Raw genomic sequence first — 23,252 nt, 5'->3', positions numbered from 1 at the left:
TGCCAGCCTGCACTCAATAAAGAAAGCAGTTTACTCCTACAGTGCAGGAGCAGAGAGCGGTGCTCCCGGCGGTGGCCTGTTTTCTTTGATTTCCTTTTATCCTTGCTTTCTGTCTTTTATATCACTTTTTATTACTATGAAAACAGCACATGTTTATTAAAGCAAATGAAAACCTGTGATACCTGATAGTCTGTTTTTTCACAAAAGGTTCTAAGGACTTTTTGAATAAATGGATGACCTTGGTTGAGCACTATAAAAAATTTCCCCCTTAACCACCAACCACATTCATTAGCTAATGCTAATGTTGGTGTCTTTTGTTTTTCTCACAATTTTATCTGGTTCAGTGTTACAAATAGCAATATTTCCTAACGGAAATAATTAGAAGTTCATTTTATTCTCTGCTCTTACACGTACAATCCTGGAGCCTCATGGAAGCACTAGAAAACATGAGACTTGCTGTTAGCCGAAAATAACAGTCTTATAATGTCAGTTCTTTAAATACCAGCCGTTTTCTGGTTAGCCCAGGACTACATTCTAATTAAGCTCCTGGAAAGCAAGCGGAGGGGAAGCTGATTATCACCTTGAGATTCTCGTACTGGTAGATAGATACTTTGAAAGGCTGTGACACCATTCTAGGGTGGGGATGCAGACCAGGCTGGGACCAGAACCTTACTCAGCAAGGATGCGTCTTTTCCCTAAATTATGGAAACCTGACATAGTAAAAGTAAAACTCTAGGACCCACCCACTTAATAGCAGTACCTTCTGTATACTGAGTGGTATAGGCAACACTTTAGAAATTTGCTCTGCCCCAAAAGGTGACATCTCTGCAATGTCCAGAAGCCACCGCTTTGAAATGAGGATACCAACAGGAGGTTAGAGCCCGAAGCCTGAGTTCACCTCTTGAGTGAAGTAGTTTAACTGGATGCCTTTCATCAAGAGTAAACTCTTGAGAGAGTAAGCAGTAAACTGAGAGAATAGAACTGTGTCTGGAGGGGTTAGGGGGAGGGGTAAGGTGTCATTTGGCAGAGAGGAGACCAGGGGAGAGGATCAGGGAGCACCGGATACCTAAGAACAGAAAAGAAGTGCACAGAGGTGAGGGAGGCGCAAAGGGTCAGGTAAAAGGGTAACTGAGAAACAGTTCACCTTCCTCCTGATTTTGCTTCAGATGGTGCCCGGTGTACCTGTGAAGTACTTACTGGTCCCTTATTATGGAAAGGGAAAAGCAGAGGAAGGAATAGTGTTGACTGAATATATTTTAGTTGTAATGACGACAGCCCTTAACGTTATTGTTTTCCATGAACGAATGTCCAGAACTGAGGTGTATAGTGTTCAGTTATTGCCCACAGTCACATCACCAGTAAGAATCTGCTCCCAGGTGTCTCTGATTACAGGTGTCCCTGGTTTTTTCCCTATGAGAACAGAGACTTGTTTTATTCATGGCTGTATTCGCTTCATCTACGATGGTGCTGGGCACAGAGCAGATGCTCAGGACATATTCCATGAATTAAGTAACCAGTTGACACCACACTGCCTTCTTTAATGCTTGAGAAGAATGTTAAGACATAAAGAGGACCAGCGGTAGTCATTGTGTTCCTGGGCACTCAGCTCCCTAAGAGGTCTCTTCCAACACCTTGAATATGAAACAAAGCATGTTCTGAAACTTACGCTTTCAAAATTACGGTGTAATCAAAAGGCTAGGCAGCACATAAACTTGACAGTTGATGTAATTTCAATAATGTTTCTGATCCCCAGGAAGCTTGCAGATAACTGTGGAAAGCATTTCCACATGTAAATTTGCCAGTTTTGAGATGAGCTGGTGCCTTCTGCAATGAGCAGGTTCCTTGAGCTTGAAGGAGCAGAGGTCGCCATTTGGTACTTGGTTGCCCTTTGCTCTAAGCTTTGAGGGCGGCCAGTAATGCTGCGAGTGCCGGACTTTCGCTCTTGTTTTCAAATTAAAGATTTAATTACAGTCTTCACTGAAGATGAACCAAGTGTGAAAATACCTGATCTACTTGGAATGTGGGATCGAGGAGGAGTGTGTGGGTTGGAATCAGTGCCTGGGCTCTTAACTGCTTTCAACAGTAGCACTAAGGGTGCGATCAATTATGTTGTGGCCAAATGCTGGCCTGTTGGTTAGTCAGAGTCAGTGAAATTTATATTCTTCTTTATCATTTTTTTAAAGCTGAAAGGTTTTTTTCTTAGTAGTTACTCTGATAGACTACAGACTTAAATCTGCAAGACTTCAAAGGTTTGAAAGATACGCGTCTTTGAAATTTGTGGAGACTTGGCTTTGTAGATCAGTACGTGGTCATTTTGTATTAATGTTTCAGGTGTGCTTGAGAAGAATGTGGATTGGCTCATTGTTGGGGCCAGAGTTGTATGTCCATCTGTAGAATCAACTTTATTTATTGTGTTGTCACATCTTCAGTTAGTCAGTCAGTCAGTCATCAACCAATCAACAATAATGAAAGCAATCTATGCAAAATCTGTCCAACGACACCATATTACCTATTTTTTTTTAAGGTCGCAGTTTTATAAGCTTCTTTTGTTCTGGAGAAAAAAATGTCTGTATACTGTTCAGTCTTCCAGATTCTGTCCTTCTGGTATTTCTGTCAGTGTCCAGAGTGAAGTTACATCCATCCAAGGACTGAGTTTAAGGATAGATTCATGAGGTCACATTAACTTGCCATCACTGAACAGTGATCTCTTTTGCATAAATGAATTTTCCAAACAACTCATAATTCCTCCTGTGATTGCCAAAGTTCTCTGCCTCCCACTCTCTGATGACAGACGTTTACAAAATGGATTCCCTTCTTTCTCGCCTTCAGTATGCTGAACCTTTCTTGAGGGTTCAGGTTCATTGTCATAGAGATCTATTTTTGTACTCTCAGCTCTTCAGAAGTCTCCATAGATGTTTATTTAGAAAGAAACATCTTGTTAGAGACATGCTTCTGGAAGAATAACTAACTGGCCATACTGGGATAAATTAAGATGAAGTAGAAAAGACTGGACAGGGCAACCAGATGCTAGCAGATGAGGGTAACCGGAAGGGAGGGAGATGCAGGAGGGCTCTGTGCAGTTCAAGAGAGGGGGACAGAACAGTGGCTTAGGTTGGGGGGTGGGTCTGAGACAGCCTGAGCTGCAGGTGATGTGGGCATGCGCAGGACCCAAGAGAGGAGAAGATGGTGGGTTCAGTTCTAAACAGGTGAGGTTCCATTGCAGGAAACTCACCCAGGTGGAGATGTTCAGCCAATATTTCATATATAGAAGTAGTTCTCAGTGAGAAATCGGGGCAAGAGATAGGAATCGTGAAGTCATTTGCAAGGAGGTGATGTTTAAAGCTTATGTGGATGAGAGGACCAAGTGGAGTAGTTTGGAGAGTCTGTGTCTAGGGTTGGTGTTGGGGAAGGATGGTCCAGGGGGGCAGAAAGCCTGGAGGGCAGCTGAGGGGGATGAAGGGGAGAGGACATGTTAGGTGTCAGTGGTTTTGAGCAAAGAAGGAAAGACTGCAACAGGCCATTGGCTTTGGGGACTAGCAGGCTATGGGTGACCTTGAGAAAGCTTTTCTGGGAGTGAAACAGCTACCAGTTTGCCAGGCATAACCCAGTGAGGAGTGGGCAGTGGGCCAGTTCTTCACTTAAGTTTGGTGATGATAAAACAGAGACTGGGTGGTAGGTCAGGGTTGGGGAAGAGAGGATGCAGTGCAGGAAAGGATTAGTGTAAAAGGATCAAAAGACAAAATCCCACACTTCACACCCCTTAGGATGGCTATTATTAAAAAACAAACAAAAACCCCAGAAAATAACCAGTGTTGCTGAAGATGTGGAGAATCGGAACCCTTGTACATTGCTGGTGGGAATGTAAAATGGTGCCCCTGCTGTGGAGAACTATATGGTGGTTCCTCAAAAACTTAAAAATAGAATTAATATATGATCCAGCAATTCCACTTCTGGGTATACACACAAGAAAAGTGACAAGAGGGACTTGAACAGATATTTGAACACCAGGGTTCATAACCAGCATTATCCCCAAGAGCCAAAAGGCAGACACAACCCATATGTCCACTGATAAATGCCTGAGTAAACAAAATGTGGGCTGTACTTAGAATGAAATGTTATTCAGCCTGAAGAAGGAGTGAAGTTTTGCCACACGCTGCAACATGGATGAACCTTGGAGACATTATGCTAAATGTAATAAACCAGTCACAGAAAGACAAATACTGTATGCTTCCACTTATATGAGGTACCTAGAGTAGTCAGATTCATAGAACCAGAAAGTAAAAGGGTGGTTACCGGGGGCCGGGCAGAGGGAATGGGGGGAGTTATTGTTTAATAGGTGCAGAGTTTCAGTTTGGAAAGGTGACAAAGTTCCGGAGATGGTTGGGTAGTTACGGTTGCACAACATCGTGAATATATGTAATACTGCTGAACTGTACACTTCACAGTGGTTAAAATGGTAAATTTTACATGATGTGTATTTTACCACAATAAAAAAAAATTTCCTTAAGCAGAAAACAAAATCCTGAAAGGAGACCAATTTTTTTGACCATTGGGAGGAAGAATTAAATGAAAGTCGTCTTATACTTTGATAAATACCTGCCGGTGTTGGTTTCCTTCATTTAGTTCAGAGCTGAGCTTGGTTGACCAGCACCAGCAGGTCCTGCCCAGAAGCTTCTCGCCCAAAGAGAACATGGGTTGTTCTGAGAAGTCCCTAAAAAAAGGCTACAGTTAAGTTTAGTTTCAGACAGGATGTAGTTGGGGGGAGGAAGGAAAATCTTTTCTTGAAAGCGAACTAAAATACTTGTCAAGACGTGAGGTCTTCTCTCCTGAAACAATTAAAAAATACCATAAACCCCTGGAGAGGGGAGGGCACAATCACATTCCCTGAATGCCTTATATCACCCACAGATTAAACCTCTTTAGCACTGAAGTCCCTTCTTGGGATCTAGTTGAACAGAAGGCATTTTAAACAAATAGAAAAATGTTTTAAGAAAGACGTATATGATTTGTTTTTTTAGCAGTTGGGGTCTTATGCAAAGTGTGTAAATACTCTTTAGGAAAAGCATAGTTCGTGCTACTTTCTTGTTTCTCTTCACCCTTAACATGGACCGTTCCAAAAGAGCGTATTCTTGAGCCTGTAATCTGAACTATCTTACCCACCCATGATGGCTGTGTTGTAATTAGGAGGTAAAACAACCTGTGTGACTGAGTAAGCATGTATTCTCCTGTCTGGAAATGCCTGGAATTTTCTATCCTGATTGATTTCATCTGGTATATGTTATTTAAATGTGTCCTGGTGTTTGCTTCCTTCTTCTGTACCAGAGAAAAATACTAATAATTACTCATTTTAAATTTCCTGTAACCCTAGTTAGAAAGAAAGAGAAGGAAAAGTTGGCATAGTATTAATAGCCAATACTGGTGGAGTTTTGCGTTTGTTTTTTTTTTTTTTTGAAGAAGGCATCATCTCCTGATAGTAAAAGTAAAATAATTTACTGGACACAGTCTTCTACCCTGCTACTAGCATATCATTTGGGGCACAGTATTTCTTTTCAAATTATAAGCTGCAACTTTTACACAAGTTCTACTTGTGAAATGGCTTGTGAACTTTCTCTTTTATTCATTTCATTGCAAAGTATCTGAATTTTTTTTAACATCTTCATTGGAGTATAATTGCTTTACAATGGTGTGTTAGTTTCTGCTTTATAACAAAGTGAATCAGTTATACATATACATATGTTCCCATATCTCCTCCTTCTTGCGTCTCCCTCCCTCCCACCCTCCCTATCCCACCCCTCTAGGTGGTCACAAAGCAGGAGCTGATCTCCCTGTGCTATGCGGCTGCTTCCCACTAGCTATCTGTTTTACATTTGGTAGTGTATATATGTCCAAGCCACTCTCTCACTTTGTCCCAGCTTACCCTTCCCCCTCCCCATATCCTCAAGTCCATGCTCTAGTAGGTCTGTGTCTTTATTCCCGTCTTGCCCCTAGGCTCTTCATGACCATTTTTTTTTTTTAGATTCCATATATATGTGTTAGCATATGGTATTTGTTTTTCTCTTTCTGACTTACTTCACTCTGTATGACAGACTCTAGGTCCATCCACCTCACTACCAATAACTCAATTTCATTTCTTTTCATGGCTGAGTAATATTCCATTGTATATATGTGCCACATCTTTATCCATTCATCTGCCGATGGACACTTAGGTTGCTTCCATGAAAGAGTTCCTCAAAGCCATACGGCTGAAGCTGCACATCGTACATATTTTGTTAAGCAGCATGTTTTATCAGAGATGATGTAATTCCACAGTGAAAGGCTGACTGCAGGCTGGTGGATTAGCTGCAAACCGAGCTGATTTCGGGCCCCAGGTGAGAAAGCAGCTGCATTCCCTCTCCTCATGCCTGGCTCTCCTGGCAGTGGTGTTGACTCCAAAACGTTAATCTTTTTTCTTAGTCTTAACAAGAGTCCCATGAAGGTGGAGATTTTCATCACACATTACCCTTTAAGGTTGAAGCATCTGTGATTCTTTCTTCTCAGTGTGAAGGAAACTCTCAGCAAAGCTACTTTAAAAATGTCTCTTGTTGCAAAATATCTGGACAGAGCCAACCTAGTTTCTAGGCTGGCAAATGCCACGGCCTGCTTTGCGGGTTTGATTTCTTTTGTATCTGAGAAAACCGCTTTCCCAGAATCAAATGGGAACTCTGTACCAGAGGTGACTCGTGGAGCCTCTTGTTAGCCTGGTCTGCCTTGGTTTCTGAGATGATCACACACCTGTTTAAACTCTGTTTTCAAATGCAGTTGCACCTGTGACCACCCAGCCATGGTACCATATGTGGTTTGCGTTGCAGAGTCCCCAAGGCACGTGGTCCTGCGGACTCGTCCAGAACCAGGCTCTCTGGCTGAGGTCACGCCTCAGGGTGTGTTTGATGTGGCTTTTCTCCTTGTGTCGGTGCCCAGAGTCCTTCCAATAAATACAGACAAAATTAGACAAAGCCTTTGCACTTTAAAATCGTCAAAACTGGCTTTAGACTTGAGACTCTCTTTGCCAGTGTGTGGGGTAGCCCTGTTTTGTGGTGGCAGCATGTCTTGTGAAGACCACATTCCATGGGCTTTCTCACTCCCCTATCCATTATTAAGCACCTGCTGGGTACACTGCACTGTGCTAGGTAATGTACAGTAGATGTTCTTGGCCGAATTTCAGTTTACCAGGTGTTAGTGTTTTATCCAATAGACTTTCTGTTTCTTTCTCGAGGAGGTTCCCCTTGCTCTGCTGGTTCAGCCAAGTCCCTTCCCCTTTGGCCCGGCCTCAGGTAACGTCATGTGTACCTGAAGTCCCGGGAGAAAACACAGTATAACAGGCTTGGGTTTCAGTTCGGAATTCATCTTCACTTTTAGCCTTCTGCTGTGTAAAGAAGGACGAATAAAGTAAAAGTCACCTTTCTCTGAACACTGAAATTGAAACTTATCTGAAAACATTCAGGGAGGTTTGAGCTGTGTTGACACTAACTCTTTTTTTTTTCTTTCCCAACCAGTGTTTAATAAAAGCCTTACTAATTTCTTGGTCCTGTCTTAGGCAGTGGAGGACAGACACTAAATCACACTCCTTCCTTAGGGAAGTGCACAGACTCAGGCCAGGGGAGAGGAGTCTTCACGTTTACACATGATTTTGTCATTTATCATCTCTTCTATCCTCGGAGCAACTTTGTGAAATGCGTCATTATTACCTCCTTTTACAGTGAAAGAAATTGATGCTCAGAGGTGTTTACTGAGGTGCCACGTCTGACGGCAGAGCTCATGGTCTTTCCACACGTGTTCTCAGGTGGCCACTGTTGGGAGCTTGGCCCGGGAGCAGGACCCCCTCAGCCTTCCTGCCCTTGTCAGTACACATATGTGGTGGGAAAATGGTCTGCCTCTTCAGAGAGGAGAAGCTGGACCAGAGATGACAAGCGCTCAAGAAAGACTAAGCAGGGCAGGATGGGTATAGATGGGGGCAGCTGAGGGGAGTGATGCTAGGAATAGAGCTCAGTTTGGACCACATCCAGTGCTGAGGTGCTGCGTCTGTGGGACACACATGTGGGTGACCAAATGGTACAGCTGTGTACAATGGTAGTGTGGGCTTTTCAGATGCATCGGGCTTAATGGGGCCCCAAAGCTCGGTGTGGAACCATCCTAAGTGCTGTACTGTGTCCCCATTGTACAGCTGAGGAGACAGAGGCATGGAGAGGGTAAGGCACTTGCCCAAGGTCTTCGGATAGTAAGAGAGGGTCTTCTGGCAACACCCATACACCTTGCCCTAGCCCTGCTTTGTCGCCTTGTGACTGAAGGTCAGCTTCTGGTACCCCAGCAAGCCTCATCCCATCAGGGCTCCAGGTACCCAATAGTTGTAGATTAGGAACAATGAGACCCCTACTTCTTTGGGGACATTGAAGCCTGTACCTAGTACTTCCCAGAGTTTTCAACTTTTAGGACGAACTTAGGCTCAAAAGGAAGATTCTTCCTGCTTTCAAATACTGCTGCCTGAAGGAAGGGTTGGCTTGATCATTGGATAACAACACTATTTTTGGTCTGGTATGTCCAGAGGTATTCTGCTGCTTCATTTTGATTGGACACCTCTTCTCAAAAAATGAAAAAGCCAGAGCTTATGTAACGAGGGACCTGTTGTCCAAATGAGGACCAGGTCATTTGCCTCCTGGATTTGACACTCTGGCTGTCATGTAGGCCCCAAGTGAAGTAAAATGGGTATCCCTGGTTCCTGGCTCTCTCAAGGCACACTATGTGTGGCCTGGAGGGAACAGATCTTGTGCTAAATACTGACTGGATGCTGGCACCTTCAAAGGCAAGGATCTTCTAACGTGAAGACACTGAAATGGAAGACAAAGGAAGTAAAGAAACTACTATGTACTCAGTGATGATCACAGTGACCTGTTGTTAGCCTCATTTTACAGATGAGGAAACTGGTGTTTACGTTCATTGCCCAGGTAGTTTAGGGGATTTCTTAGAGGTCGGTGTTGTGGTTATTTCAGTGATGAGGAAAATAGAGCAGCATTAGTCAGTGTGACGATTTATCTCAGAATGTTGTCATGAAAGCGAAGAAAAGGCCACACTATGTTTAGGTTTTGTTACTGAGTATATTTTGGTTAAAACACAGTGAATTAGAGGATCTTTGAATCTGGGATTGTGTGTTTCCAGTGCTGCCTTCATGGATGACACATGTCAGCTGAGCCAGTCATAAGGAATTACCCGTCACATACGCACTTGCTCAGTTCAGAAGGAGTGCAAGAAGAAATATCAGTGAGAAAAGGCTCCACAGCTCACGGTGCCACTTTGGGCGTGAGGGAGCACCCAGGAGCCTTACCACTGCCAGTAGACAAGAGGGTTCTGGGGAGGTGAGGATTGACGACATGCTCAGGGTGTGAGTCCCTGCCAGGGTAGGGCCGCTGTCACAGGCACATCACTTATTCACGTGCTTGCTTTGAGACTCGAGTAGTTTTGGGGACCCGCCCCCGCCCCCCATGGAATAAACAGGGAGTGTGGGATCAGCAGCTGCCCTGCCGTGGTCCAGAAGAATCTGTCGTGGAGGGTGGGGGTGGGGGGAAGAGGAGGAATGCCTGCCCCCGAGGTAATCCTGCCCGCGTCCCAGGTGAGGTGGAAGGCTGAACGGGGTCCCTTCTCTTTTCCCTTTTTGTGTGCATTCTTCCCTTCGTGTGTCCGTTGAACTCCGTAGGTGGTAAGGTGGTAGGTGGGGCGCGTTATCCCCTCGTTCCTTGAGCAGCAGGGTAGCAGTCTGCAGTTCCAGCAGGGCCAGCCTGTGAGCCCCGGTCCTCACACTGTCTCCCAGGGGCTGCCAAAGGAAGCTTGATAGGCTGCTGTTTGTTTTGAGAATTAAGAAGTTCTAGTGTTATCTTGTGTTGTATCCGTGTTACACATGAAATTTAGAGAGAATGAGGCAGTGTCGATAGTGGTTAAATATGTGCTTTCTGTTATCGGTTCACCTTGTCTGTAAGATGGCTTTTCCTAGAGCTTGCCAAGGCTGTGGCAGCAGGATCAAGGAGGAGGCACTGATCACGCGCCTCTTTCCATCCACAGGAGCTCTCCGTTATGATGGCTTGGCCACTTCTCCCTACACTGTGCACAGGGCTGAGCTGGCCCCTCTCAAAACTGCTGTTAGATTTTAGACTGGCAATTAAGGTAATGTTTTCAGGGAAAGCGTAATCCTAACCAGACTCTCTCTCTAGCCACTACGCTTTTGATTACACACAGGTGGACAAAAACACATTTAATTGTTTCAAAGATTATTATGTTTTTGGTAAATTTATAGTAAATGGGGGCGATTAATAAAGGGCTATTTTATTCTCAGCTTGTGGTTTCTAATTACATCAGTTACAGCTTAGCCTTCCTCTTCACTAGCGTGCAGGCATGGACTGGAAAAGAATGAGCTAATCCTTGATAGATCAGGTGGAATAAAGATCTCCATTCATATCTTTACCTTTTATCCCTTCTTCTGAGTGCCAAGAATTAATGCTGTTTGAAAGTACAAGCTGAACCTGCCAAGCTCCGGACAGCTAAGATAATCCTAGTTATTTTAAATGGTAGTGAGAAGGGTAGCAGTTCTACTCTGGAAAAGAGCCTATTGTGAAACATCAAATATCTGCTAAGTGGTATTGATTGGACATGATTTTATTTCCAAACACTATTGTTATCATGAAGCGGAAGAATTCATTGTTTAAGACATTTTCATCAGCTTTTCATCAGACTCTTAGGCTTGCAAACTCGAGGAAACCAAAGAGACCTGTCAGTGTCTAGGTGAAGAGTTGCTAACAGTTGAAGAATGCCACTTGCATTTTTTATTTTTAAAATGGTTTCTTAGTGGGAGCTTAATAGTGTTTAACATCTAGAGGAAGAACAATTTTTTCTCAAGCACGAATATCCTGTTTCTCACACCACTGGAAGAGAATTGTTCGTTCCGGTCCACCGACTCCTAACAGATCATTCAAGTTAAAAGTCAGGGGTCTTTGCAGTGTCAAAAGATTTAGCAGTTAGATTGGGTTTTGTTTTGTGTTTTAGAGAGATGGGTTTGGGGGGGGTGCAGTCTATAATATTTTCCAAAAAGAATATTGGTGGTTAGATGGCATCACTGAAATCATCTTTTTTTCCCCCTCAGCATTGGTAAGAGTGATTATATGTAAGGTTTCTTTGTTTGTTTTAAAATAATAATAAAAGAAAGACCATTTAGCTGCTGTAGACAAATAGGCTAGTAGAGAGAAAACAGATACAAGGTTTGCTGGTTCAAACCAGGGTCAGCCTCAGAGGTTTACCCACCTTTCGTTGTAACAAGAAAAAAGATCAGATGGGCACTTTTTCCTTTTTTTTTTTTTCATTTTCTTGCTTTTAAATCTCTCCTTCGGTCTCCAGAAGTCATTTCTTCCATTTCTGTAAATACTGGGAGTCTAGTGATGATTACAGGGTAGCATAATCCTGAATTGTCTGTTGCCTGTGAAAGCTTCCTGTCCCCGGTCCCCAAACCCCACCCCCCAGCGCCGGAGCAAAGCACTTACATCTTCGCTCATGCAAATAGTGGTGTGTTGAGCATCGCCCAGCCAATTATTCTTTCTTTCTTTGGGTTTATTCCCCAGAGTGGAATTACCAGGTCAGAGGGTATGAACAGTTTTACAGTTCTTATTACATGTCACTAGGCTGCTGTCCAGAAAGATTGAACCAATTTCTAGTGCTACCAACAGCGTATCTTTCCCCACAGTCCCGTGGACAGTAGGCATTAGCATTTTTACAGAATAATGAAGAGGAACCTTTTGAGTTGAAATTAGCCCTTCTGCAGGGCTCATTAGAATCAACATGCAAAAAAAAGAGAATTTTGCCTTTTTAATTTTTAATTGGTATAAAATGATTTAAAATGATCAGTGGTTATTCTTCCCCCCAGTAAAGTTTAATGAAGCTGCATTTAAATGAAGAGGGTACCTTCATCTTTAAGGATGATAGTAAAATAAATTTTGGACATTAGTCACTAAGATAAACACTACATCTTTGATGCACTTGGAACTGCTTTTATGAGGTGCTACACAAAATGAGTTAAACAGATACTGTCCCTAACTTCAACATTCAGAGACGATGCGAAGCCTTTAACAAAAGTGAAATGAACATGGATTTAAATTTTGAGCGGAGAAAAGCTTTAAGAAATACAGGTATTTTGCAAAACAGGTTGAGTTCATTTATTTGGATCTTCTCCGGAGTGCAGTCATGCATTAAGTATGCTTGGAGCCTCCCTAGTCTATGCAGGTGACCCTCTGCACATCTTCACACCCTCAGGTCAGAGGAATATTTTCCAAGAAAGTACCCACAAGGCAAGTGAGAGCAAAAGGGGGGCTCTCCCCAAGTCCTTTCTTTTGCAGAATTCCCACCCCTTCCTTTTTCAGTCACAGGTTGGGCCGAATGGGGGAGGCAGGGTGTTTGTGGCTGGGGTGGGAGCATCCCTAGGTCAGCTGTTAACTGTAGGCAGAAGCTCAGAACACGTCTGGAGAACGCTTTGCCTATTCCTTTATAGCCTCTGCATTAAGTTGACAAGGGTCAGTTATTTTACCTCCTCAAACTAACACAGAGATTAGGACGGTTCAGTGGCCAGTGACTAAATGTGACACCCAAGGGTGGGGATGGTGCAGGGGTGAGAACAAGCCAGGAGGTGGGGCTGACCAACGTTGCACTGCCCTTGGCAGCTTCCACAGCGCCTCCTTTGTAAAAACGGGAGAACAATTCTCTCAGTGAATGGTTTGAGGGTTAAATTTACATACTCATTAAAGTAGGTGACATACAAGAAGTAGTAAATGTTCACTCCCTTCTCCATCTCTTCTGTACAGAGAACCTTCTGTCACTGGCTTGAGATGGGGATGAGGGTGGGCAGATTAACGCACAGACTCTGGTTGGCCCTTAGTTGGCTCTCCATATCCTTGTATAGTCACAAGATGTCAGAGCAAAGTCTGCTCTCTGTGTAGATACAACATCCTTGGGCATGTAACACAATTCATAAATTATCTTGGATTTGCAGGGAAATTTAAATCCAGATAACAACTCAAATTTAGTAAGAAGCCTTAATGAACAGTGAGAAAATGAAAGCTTCAGGCTTCCTAGGTTCAAATTAGTACTCTTTTTGTTTAACTTAGTAAATCTAAACACATACTGCCAATATCAAAGGTAAATTGTGGGCTTCCCTGGTGGCGCAGTGGTTGGGAGTCCGCCTGCCGATGCAGGGGACACGGGTTCGTGCCCCGGTCCGGGAAGATCCCACGTGCCGCGGAGCGGCTGGGCCCGTGAGCCATGGCCGCTGGGCCTGCGCGTCCAGAGCCTGTGCTCCGCACAGCAGTGAGAGGCCCGCGTACCGGGGAAAAAAAAAAAAAAAAAAGTAAATTGCTTGTCAGGAAATTACCCACACTGTTTTTCAAATTTTTTAACTTACTAAGTTTTCAGAACATTCCTTTCCTAACTGGATATTGAGGTAGCTATCCCAAACTGTCCATCTGTCTGTCTGTCTGTCCATATGTCACATTAGAAGAACGGGGCTTCCTCAGATAATTTGGTCCAGTGGAGTGGTTAAAGATCCGCTTCTTAAATCCCAGCTCTGTTCTTTTATTTCTGTGTTGTTCCACTAGCTGCAGCAAACCTCGAAACCCATAACAAGCGTAAATAGTGTTCTGTTGTAAAAAGGTCTCTTTTCAGCATGGTAATATACCTTATTAAATTCCAAACATAATAAGTATTGATGGCAAACACATCAGGACCCAGTACAGCTTCTACTATGATTTAGTTCTCTACAAATGACCAGCACTCAGCTCCCAATGCATTTTGCTAATTACATCATAGATTTCCCTATTGATGAACACAAGCTGAATTAACACAGGGGCACTAATGTACCCTTTCACCATTATTGTTGTACAAGAAGCCGTGGCAGATGCTGGCAGTTAGTTACACAAACATTAGTATTAACGATTGGCCATTTGGAATTGGTGACAAACTACTGCCCTGCGGAATCCTGAGGCTGAAACCAATCAGGAAGTTAATGAGGAGAGAAATTACCACTGCAGCTTCCCCTTAATTACATTCACACTAGGCAGGAAGGGAGTTCTGGGGGTGGATCTAAACTCAGCTAAGGTTAAGAAGGTCAGAGACCCTTTTGCTTAAATTTTGTATCTACTGTGGCTTGTAAGGTTGCAAAAATTGTTCAACACATTATTACTTTTGCATCCTTCATATTTAATGTCAGATTCCTAGTGGAGTTTTATGTTTATAGGTTTGCTGTTAAAACCGTTACCTGACTTCTGTTTTAGTGTTGTATAATTCAGTTTCTTTTAATTTTTGGATTTTTTTAAGTTTCCTTCCCATTTACTGCTTTTGACTTTTTAAAAGTTAGGTATGCTTTTAAAAAGGTATGTACACCTTCCCCCAAGTGTTTGTTTCCCTCTGTCCAAGAGAACTAACAGGAAAGTTGATAAGCTATCGCTTTCACTTGCTAGCTACTGAGAAACTAGGGTTACCTGTCAAATGGTGGAAATACATGGGTGGGGTCTTGCTTGGGGTAATTTGTCAGATGGATCATTTGACAAGACTCCTCAAACTATCAGCATCGTTTACATAAAGGGGTGGGGCTCAGTGAAGGGTGGAAATAGTATCCCCAAAGAGGGGGGAGAAGACTGTTTTTTGTTTTTAATGAACATGAAATTGAAACTCTGCTACTTAACTTGCCTCTTCAATTAAATAGATAATACTGTGCAGAAATACTCTTTTTTATTCTAAAGAAGCACTGGGGATTTTAATGAGTGTCTATGAAAACACTTTCAACTCCGAATAGAAATTGCAGAGAGCGCCTTTTTCTTTGTTGGAACCTAATTGCACGGTGAATGTAGAAAGACTAGCCACTTTTAACGCACTCTTCTCCCTCTGTCTCTCCCCACTTCCCAGTATTCTCGCCACCCAGCAGTCAAGACTGTGGCTTGGTTTCCCTCTCCACCAGCTCTTCTGTTAGTAACGACAGCTCAAAGGCAGTGCTCGAATGTGAGTCTGCCTCGGAGCCCAGCAGTTTTGCGGTCACTCCTGTCATCGAGGACGACGAATAATCCGGCACCCTGATGCCTTTGGCCATTCACCTGGAGTGGCAGGTTTATTCCGTTTATACACAGGGTTTGTTGTTAACATTTTGCCTTGACTCACACCAGCTTAACTGTTGAGAAGATGTTTGGTTTATACTCCTTAGAGCTTAGCCCAGAGGCTAGAAGACATTTGGAATAGTTTACTATCTGTGTCTGCCGTCTGCACCAATTAAGTGCTTTGCTCACGGAGTTAAATATTAGTGTTCCTCATTTTTTTATGACACTGGTTTACATGTAGTTTTCAAGAAATACAATAATTCACTCAAGTAAAGCAGTACATTTGCACCTAAATGTGTCAACTACTTTCAGTTTTAAAATGAAATCTTAGGTGCCTCAGATCTTTTCTTGAATTTTAGTATTTTAATAAAAGTGCTAAACCATAAATTTAGCCACGTTCCTGACTGGTGAGAAGAAAAGAACAGAGTTAGTGATTATGTTAGAAATCTGCAGAAGGTTAAATAGAAATAGTGTGTGTGTTTGTGTTGCTGTTAGAAAAGCCTAGCCCCGACGCCATCCCCTCAAATCCAAAACGTGACTGAAATAGTCAGAAGAAAAAATTAATGACTTTAAGAATTGCTACCTTTACTAAAGGGTAGTTTGAAAACAATACAATTTAAAGTAACCCTAGTAATGCAGAGTTCCTGAGTGTTGTTTCTAGAAAAATATAAGCGTTTATGATGCACATTCTACTATTAAAAAAAATGGATGCAATCTAGATTATTTTGTAACCTTAGGTTGTAATCTGATTTGAAGATAAGTACATCTTTAAAAGTAACTATAGATTTCTGAGTTCATTTCTTGTTAAAAATTGCTAGTGGTGTACTCCTTATGTAACAGAAGCCATCCTGAAATAAAACTAGTCTAAAAAAATTCATTGTTCTGTGTAGTTGCGGCTGTACCTGAAATAAAAATGTTATTGATGACTGAATTTTCTTGTGTGTATATTTGATGAGCGGTATTAAACAGGAAAAAAGAAATTACTTGTATTTTCTTCGCTCTGTGCTTTGAAAACATCTATTTGATTTCACCCCCATCTGTTGTAATCAATAACCTGACCATCTTGTTTTTTATTAAATGCACTTACTCTTAATTTCATCCACCAGTGGTTTTAGAGAGAATAATGTGGAGTTACCTATATAGGTTTGACATTATAAATCACTTCTTGGGGCTGAATCGTATAGCGGTATCGATTGATCCTGATATATCACAGAAATTTACTGTCACTTCTGTTTTCAATTAAAGATACAATCAGTCAGATAATGACTTAATTGGATTTTACAGAAGATTGAGTTTTATTGCCCAGTGCTTTACGAGTTTAGTTAAGGAAGATCATTTTATCACACTTGTCAGGCTGCTGCTACTGCAGCCGTGTGCCCTTCGGGGCGGCTGTAGCTGTAGGTATTGTGACGGCGACTCCGGAGGCTGCCGGGCGCGCCAGGAAGGACTGGGCCGCAGACTCGCCACCTTCAAGGCGTCAGTGGTGGCTTTTTGGAGATGAAGATTCCTTGCTCACCTGCGCACTCGCTGCCCACTGCCCAGGCCCCCTCTATTTCTTTGAATAATCCTGGCTTCTGCGGATCCAGGAGTCTTCCAGTTCCTACTGTTCCAAGATGACCCCAACACACTAATTTTGCCGGGTGTGTTTGATGGAGAAGCTCGGCACGCCCCTTCAACGGGTGTGTGTGCGTGTGTGCCCTCTCCCAGCACAGCTCCCTTCAGTGCCCCTGCGTTTCTGGAAAGCCAGGCGGAGCCCGGAAAAGCGCGCGTGTGTGCTCTCAGAGCCCTGACCGAGCACCCCCCTGGGTCCCTGGTGAGCCCGGGCTCCAGTTTCGAAGGCCCTGCGCCTCCCGGCCTCGTACTGCGGCCCGGAGCTCCACTCTGGGCCGTCGGAGCCCTGGGAACCAGGCTTGTTTAGTGGGCCTCCTACGCTCCGAGGGTCCACTGCTTCTCCTGACGCCGAGTTTGGTTCTGAATTCGGGCGCCCGCCGCGCGGGGACTCTTATCGAAGATTCTGCCCAAGAAGGGCTACTCCCAGCGCGAGGACACAGACCTCAGGACCTCAACGGGCCCAGGCGGAGTTGAGGGAAGCTTCGGCTGCTTCTCTCTTCTCCGCCGAATGGCTCCGTTAAAGAGGGACCTGCGGTCTTCCTCCCGCGCCTGGTGGGGTGGAGTGGCCCTGCGACGCTCAGGTTTCCAACAGGGGGCTTATTCTTGACCGCTAGGGAGGAGAGCGCCAGTCAGGCCAAGCCCAAGCGGACTGCGTAAGGATCTTAAAATTCTGAACACAAGGAAGAGCACAGACAGCAAGTCTTGTCTGCTGAATGTTAACACCCGCGTTTGAGGGGCTATAAGTTTCTCAGCTCTGCGCCTTTGAACGGACACCTGTAACAAGGCCGCGTCCCCCTGCGGGCAGCACCCGCAGTGTGTGCGATGTGGAGTGCGCACCACAAGTGTGTGCAGGTGTGGGCGTGTCGGGCGGCCAGTGCTCGCCTCTTGCGGGCGCCGTGGCTCCGGCGTCGAGAGACCGAGGCGGGCTCGCCGGGTCTTCTCCCGGACTCCGGGCAAGCTTCCGCCACGGAAGCGACTTGGAGCTGTGGGCAGACGAAGCTCCCCAAGACCGCCTGCGACTCCCGCAGTGGCTGGGGGTGAGGGCGAGTTTTCCCCCCTTCCAGCGGACGCCGCTCCCGGGACCTGCGCTCACTCGGGTGTCCCCTTCACCCCATTAATGTGCTGCAGACCCCGCGCTGCGTAACTAGGGTCTCGGGGAAAGCCGCCTGCGGGGCCCAGGGCGCTCTTGGTGACACTCGCTTCCCCCCAGAGCCCACGCAGGGAACCGCCATTCCGGGCAGGGGCGGGAGCCGGCACTGCCGTCTCCCGGGCACCTCGTGCAAATTAAACTCTCGCCCACGTGTAGAAATCGAGCTCCCGCCCCTCGCTTCACGGTAACCGCAGTGCTGAACTGGCTTCACGTGCACACAGACTGCACCGCATCTGACACTTGGCACCAAGTGGTGGTAAAAGCGCTTTACAGAACGCGCTTCGTGTCACAAAGAAATACAGAGGGCAGCCCGTGGAAGGCAGGGGATTTTCCTCGGCTCCCGGACTTGGCCCTGTCCGCCCCGCCGGTTGGGGCCGCCACTGCCTGCCTGCGCGCCGCCGCCGCCCCTTTGGGAGGTTTGCTCCGGCAACTTGCACGGGGCCTCGTCCTCCTTTCTCCCTCCGCGCATACGCACGCGGAGGAGGCCCGAGACCTGTGCTGCGCGCCGGACGCTCGTAAGCTCAGTCGCCACTCTTGATTCTCGCCTTGAGAAGACGCCTTTCCCCCCTACCCCTCAAAAAACGCGAACGACCTTTAGTCAGCCAGTTGTTCGTTGAGTACCTTCCCCCACCCTCCGCAAAAGAGCCTGCAAACTTTTCAGCAGCTCTAAGCTGCGGCCCGGACAGCTGGGGAGGGTTGTGGGCGAAGGGGCGGGGCGAGCAGGGCTTGGGGGTGGGGGCGCAGAGTGGGCGCGGCCTAACTGCTCCGGAAGTCGCCCCCCCCCCCCGGGAGGCTCTGGCTTGGGCGTAGTGAGCTGTCTTGGCCTGGGTCCCCGGGGTGGGGTGCTTTAGAGTGCCCGCGCAGCGCTTCGGCGTTGCTGCGTCACTGTCCTGCCGGTCTGGTCTCGGTACAAGGAGTTCGCACCCAACTTTCCCTGGGGTGTGGGCAGCGCTGGCCGTTTCCCCCCTTTATTCCCGGGCCCGTCGAATCGAGAAGGGACTTCTTCCTTGGAAGTCCTCACCTCCGCCCACATTCTCCCCAGCAGAGCTTTTTTCCGGGACTGCAGAGGAGCGGGGAGGCGGAAGAGAGTTCCGGAAAGGGGGCTTGTCCTGCGAACTGCACCAGCGCCCCCAGAGCAAACACTTTGGGGAACAGAAACTCTTGTTTCTAGAATGTTTCTCTAAATTACCTGAAATTATTTCCTCGGCCTTTTTTGGTTTTTAAAGTCACAGGAGAAAGATTACGTTAAAACTATTATAAAGGCAGCGCTGCTCTCATTTCATCTCGGAGGGTACATGTTTTACTTTTTCCGTTGGCACCGAAGGTAGACGGGGTCTGCAGGCCGCCCAGGCGACCCTCTTTAAAACCGTGTAGGGACTTGACCGCCGCCTCCAGTCCCCCACGCCCGGCAGGGTGTGCGCGACTCGGCCCAGGAAGCCCCGGGCGCTTGCGGGCCCCGCGGCCCTGGCCCAGTGGGAGCGCTCCTAGCGCGCCCTTTCCCAGTCCCTCCCTTCGACAGCGCAGGGCGGAGGTCGCCGTTCAGGGGCCCCCTCAGATGTTGCAGTGCGGGAGCGACACCCGTGCAGCCACAGCAAAGGATGGGGGCGGGCGCGACCTTGTGTCTAGTCTAGGTCTGAGTAATCTGCACCCGTGGGAGTGCCTACCTCCAGGGTGAGCTGTTGCTGGTCTCGAGAGTTCTAGAATATGAACGACCGCGCAGCCGCGTCTGCAGGGGGCCGCCGGGGTTGAAGGCCGTTTTAGGTCCCGTTTGCTCCGAAAAACCTCGGCCCCGATGCCAAAATGGTGTGGGGACGTGACCGTCCAGGATGTTCCTTCACACCAGCTGTGTCCCCCGGCCGCCAGACACAGGTTCAGTGACTCCCGGGTCGCAAGGTCTCTACCCTCTGTCCTGAGCCCCAGAGGGCGGCTTCGGGGATGCCATGGGGGTGCACACGAGTCTCTCCCAAATGTGGAAGGGCATTATTGTCACCCCCAAAAATCGATTCCTGGTGGCCCCAGCGCCTCGCTAGACATTTGTTCCCCCCTTTCGATGTGAAGCTGGCCAATGAGTGATGCCGAAGAGGCACGGACAGGGTAAGAGCTGAAAAATTCATGCGTGGGGAGAGGGAGCTCGTTTTCCTGCTTTAAAAGGGATTTCTAAAAAATAAGTAAAATAAAAGGGCTTTCTGCATGCCCCGGCCTCCAGTGTCACCGTGGTCGCGTTTTAAACAGCAGAATAGGAACCTTGACCTCCCCTCCATGAGAATCCAGCAAAGCAGAAAATTTCCTGATGTATTATACATCCGGGACAATATGAAACTGTCCTTTTGATTAAGTGTTGATTGCGGTCATGAGCGTCCAGTCAGGACATCTTCGGTTTCTCAGCACCAGCACCTGCACTCCGACTTATACGTACGTACATATATAGATTGTGTATGCGTCAAGAGAAAGAGAACCACACATGCACACTATCTTTCACCCTTTCGCTGTTAATACCTATCACAATTCTATCCAGTTAATTGTGGTTTGAACACACACGTGCACATGCAGACACACACACCCCACCCAGCGCAGAACGAGAGAGTGGATCCGGTCTAGTGAGGTTACACTTACTTGTAATCCTCCCCCCTCCCTTTCCAGTTTCTTTGATGATTTTTCCCATAAGTGTACAAGCCGCTGGGACTTCGTAGAAGCAGGCTGCTCCTCCTAAATGTGATTCGGACCATATGCTTTCTACATTCATCCCCGCTCCGGCTTTTCTTCTCCGCACTAACTGCTAACACGTTATAGTCACCTTGAAATTTCCTCTGCTATTTTCCAATTAAAAGCTTAATAGCCCTGGAAACGGAGTTCATGTGGTGAAGTTTACCATAGCCCCTTGTTCTGAAAGGCTTTCTGCTGGGATCCCATTATGTGCTTGAATAAACCCTTTCTGCAAACAGAAATGGGACTCTGGGTTGTCAGGTGTTGGGTTACAATAGACTCTGAGGCAGGGGACATTTTACCAACATAAATACAAACCTGTCCCTATAGGGAGATGTTGTCAAATACTGGGTTATGGAAAACATTCCCATCAAATATGAGAAAAGGATTATTGCGCTATATCAAATGAGTATTTAGATCTCAGCCCCCAATGTGCACTGGAGTGAAATGGGGCCCAGGGACCAAATAATGCAAGATGTCCTGCTTGAGTGGCAAAGGGATAGGGTGGCTAGGTGACTGAGGGAGGAGAGTGGGTCGTCTTGGTAGTGGAACTATCCCCCAAACCTGGTGCAGAGCTCTGCTGCTTTCCTTTAAAAAAATTCTTTACTCCCAAGTTCCTTATACTCCCTGGTTTCCCTGACCATTTGGAGAAAATCGGGAGAAATTTGGCTTTGAAAACAGTCTGTGGTCCCCGCATTCCCAAGAGACCTGGAGATTTCAGCGCGAAAGTTCCCAGATTCAGTGTCTTTCTAGGCCCTGTAAGTCTCTCCTTAAGTGAAGTGACTCGCTGTCAACTCCCCACTTCAGGGCCTCTGGCCCGCGGGGCTGCAGGTCACCTAGGCCTCCAGTTTGGAGAGTTTATGAAGTTCCTCACAGTTGTAGTGTTTTTAAGGCTTGTTTTCTTCTTGAAGCTTGGGAGGAGAGATCCATGAGGCGGTGGGTTAGAGGCAAGACTAAGGGGTCTGTTCCCGAAGCAGCTTTGGAGGCAGGCCTCCCAGGGTTAGCCCTCTCGGGCTAGGGTTTCCTTATCGCGCCCTACCAGGTCCGCAGGTCTGAAACGGGGGAGGTGGGGGGCAGTCAAGGGCTTCAAGGGAAACACACACAAGCAGGTTCCCTTTTTAACCTGCTCCCCTCCCGGAATCACCCTTCTAAACGGAGGGTTGGCTGCTAGAACGCCTGGTGCTACTTGAATTCACAGCAAACACAGTGGGACGTTTTCGGGTTGCTTGTTTGCTTCCAGGGCAGTGCAGAGAAAAGCTGAGAGGACAAGGGCAGCTGTGCCGCCAAACGGTTGGCCATTGCAGCAAACTCGTATACGCCCCGGTTTCGCATTCGATTCGCCCAGACCTACAAGAGCTGAGTTCAGAGAGCGCTGTCTGGAGCTTGCCGGCAGACGGCTCCGGGACTGCATTCTACCCCCCATCGCACTGAGCCATTGTGCTACCCTGCGTCGCTGTAACCACCTGCTTTTTATTTTTGTTTTCTTGCACTGCGGGAGAGACTCCGTGCATTTGTGGTGGTAGTCTGCCTTAGGCCAAATCGGTACTCTTAGGGGACTAGAAACACGCAAATAACTATTTCAACAAAGTTTTATGCTGTCATCTTGTGCAAGGGCTCTCCCCCACCCCTACCCAAAGACACTGGGGGTGTGTGTGGCCCCATCCCTTTCCATAACTAGATTGCTGAGTCCGTGGGCATTTGAATTGGGGCACGCGAGACCTCCGTTTATCGATCAAATGCCATTGGGCAGGGAGGAGATCATATGCGGTAACTTTGGGGGCGCTAGCGTGGTTCCTGCGTCCGCTCTCTGAAAGTTTATAGACCCAATACTTAAGCAAATCCCCCATAAGAGCGCTTCCCGGCTTTTCAGGACAGAGACTTTTTAAAATTAAAACGTGGGGAGGAGGATAGAGAAACTCTGCACCAGAGAGAGAGGACAGTTTTTTCCTTTGAAATAGCCTGCAAAATGGGTCGTCATCCTTGGGCCAGCAGGTTTTCAAAATCAATCATTTTCTTCTACAGCAGCAAAAGAAAAAAATGTTGCAAAAGGAAATAAAGCCAACATTTCTCGAACCAATTCCAATGCCCTGCCCCCAACTCCTCCCGCCAGTGGCCGCGGGGCCTGGCTCCCCCCAACTTAAAACCCTCTCGGCTCACTCCGGGAACCAAGTGCACCCGCAGGGCTCTGGTAGGCTCCGGTTCTCGCGGAGCTGTGTTTCTGTGGCCAAGGATGGAAATGAAAGCGGCCTTGGGCTCGGTACCGCCAAATCAGGCCTGGAGGGAAGGGAAGAGAGCGAAGGGCACCTCCACCCTCACCCGCGCTGGTCCTCCCTTCCCCGCCCCGCGTGCACCGCCGCGTCCCGGAGCGCCGCAGTCCCGCCCGCCGCGGGCAGGGGAAGCACAGAGAGCTTGGAGGAGGGGGCCTTGAGCGCCCCCGTGAGAGTAGCCCGACGGCGGATGGCAAGGAAGGTGAAGTGCAGGGAATCGAGGGGCCCGAGCGGAAAGGAAGGAGGCAGGCGTGGAGTGGGGTGGGGAATGCAAGGAGACCTGGACCTCGAGGGTGGGGGTGGGGGTGGCGGTGGGAGGGAGGAGGAGTAGGGGGAGGGCGGCGGAGGAAGTGCCGGGCCCGGCCTGCGCGCGCG

The 23,252-nt window shown here is 46.9% G+C and overlaps 1 protein-coding gene across 6 annotated transcripts in view; it reads left to right on the top strand.

The window, feature by feature from the left end:
- Positions 1-16,131, top strand: part of DMRT1 (doublesex and mab-3 related transcription factor 1) — a 111,234-nt gene extending 95,103 nt beyond the window's left edge. For all 6 annotated transcript variants that reach the window (XM_079926666.1, XM_079926664.1, XM_079926669.1 and 3 more), the window contains one exon: positions 14,962-16,131. In XM_079926666.1, coding sequence (XP_079782792.1) covers positions 14,962-15,116 — 155 coding nt within the window. In that variant the 3' untranslated portion in view covers positions 15,117-16,131. The remainder of the gene's footprint in view (positions 1-14,961) is intronic.
- Positions 16,132-23,252: the final 7,121 nt, after the last annotated feature.

The sequence above is a fragment of the Stenella coeruleoalba genome (genome assembly GCF_951394435.1).
Source record: "Stenella coeruleoalba genome assembly, chromosome: 7".
In the NCBI taxonomy this organism is placed as follows: domain Eukaryota; kingdom Metazoa; phylum Chordata; class Mammalia; order Artiodactyla; family Delphinidae; genus Stenella; species Stenella coeruleoalba.
This window is presented reverse-complemented; position numbering and strand designations above follow the sequence as displayed.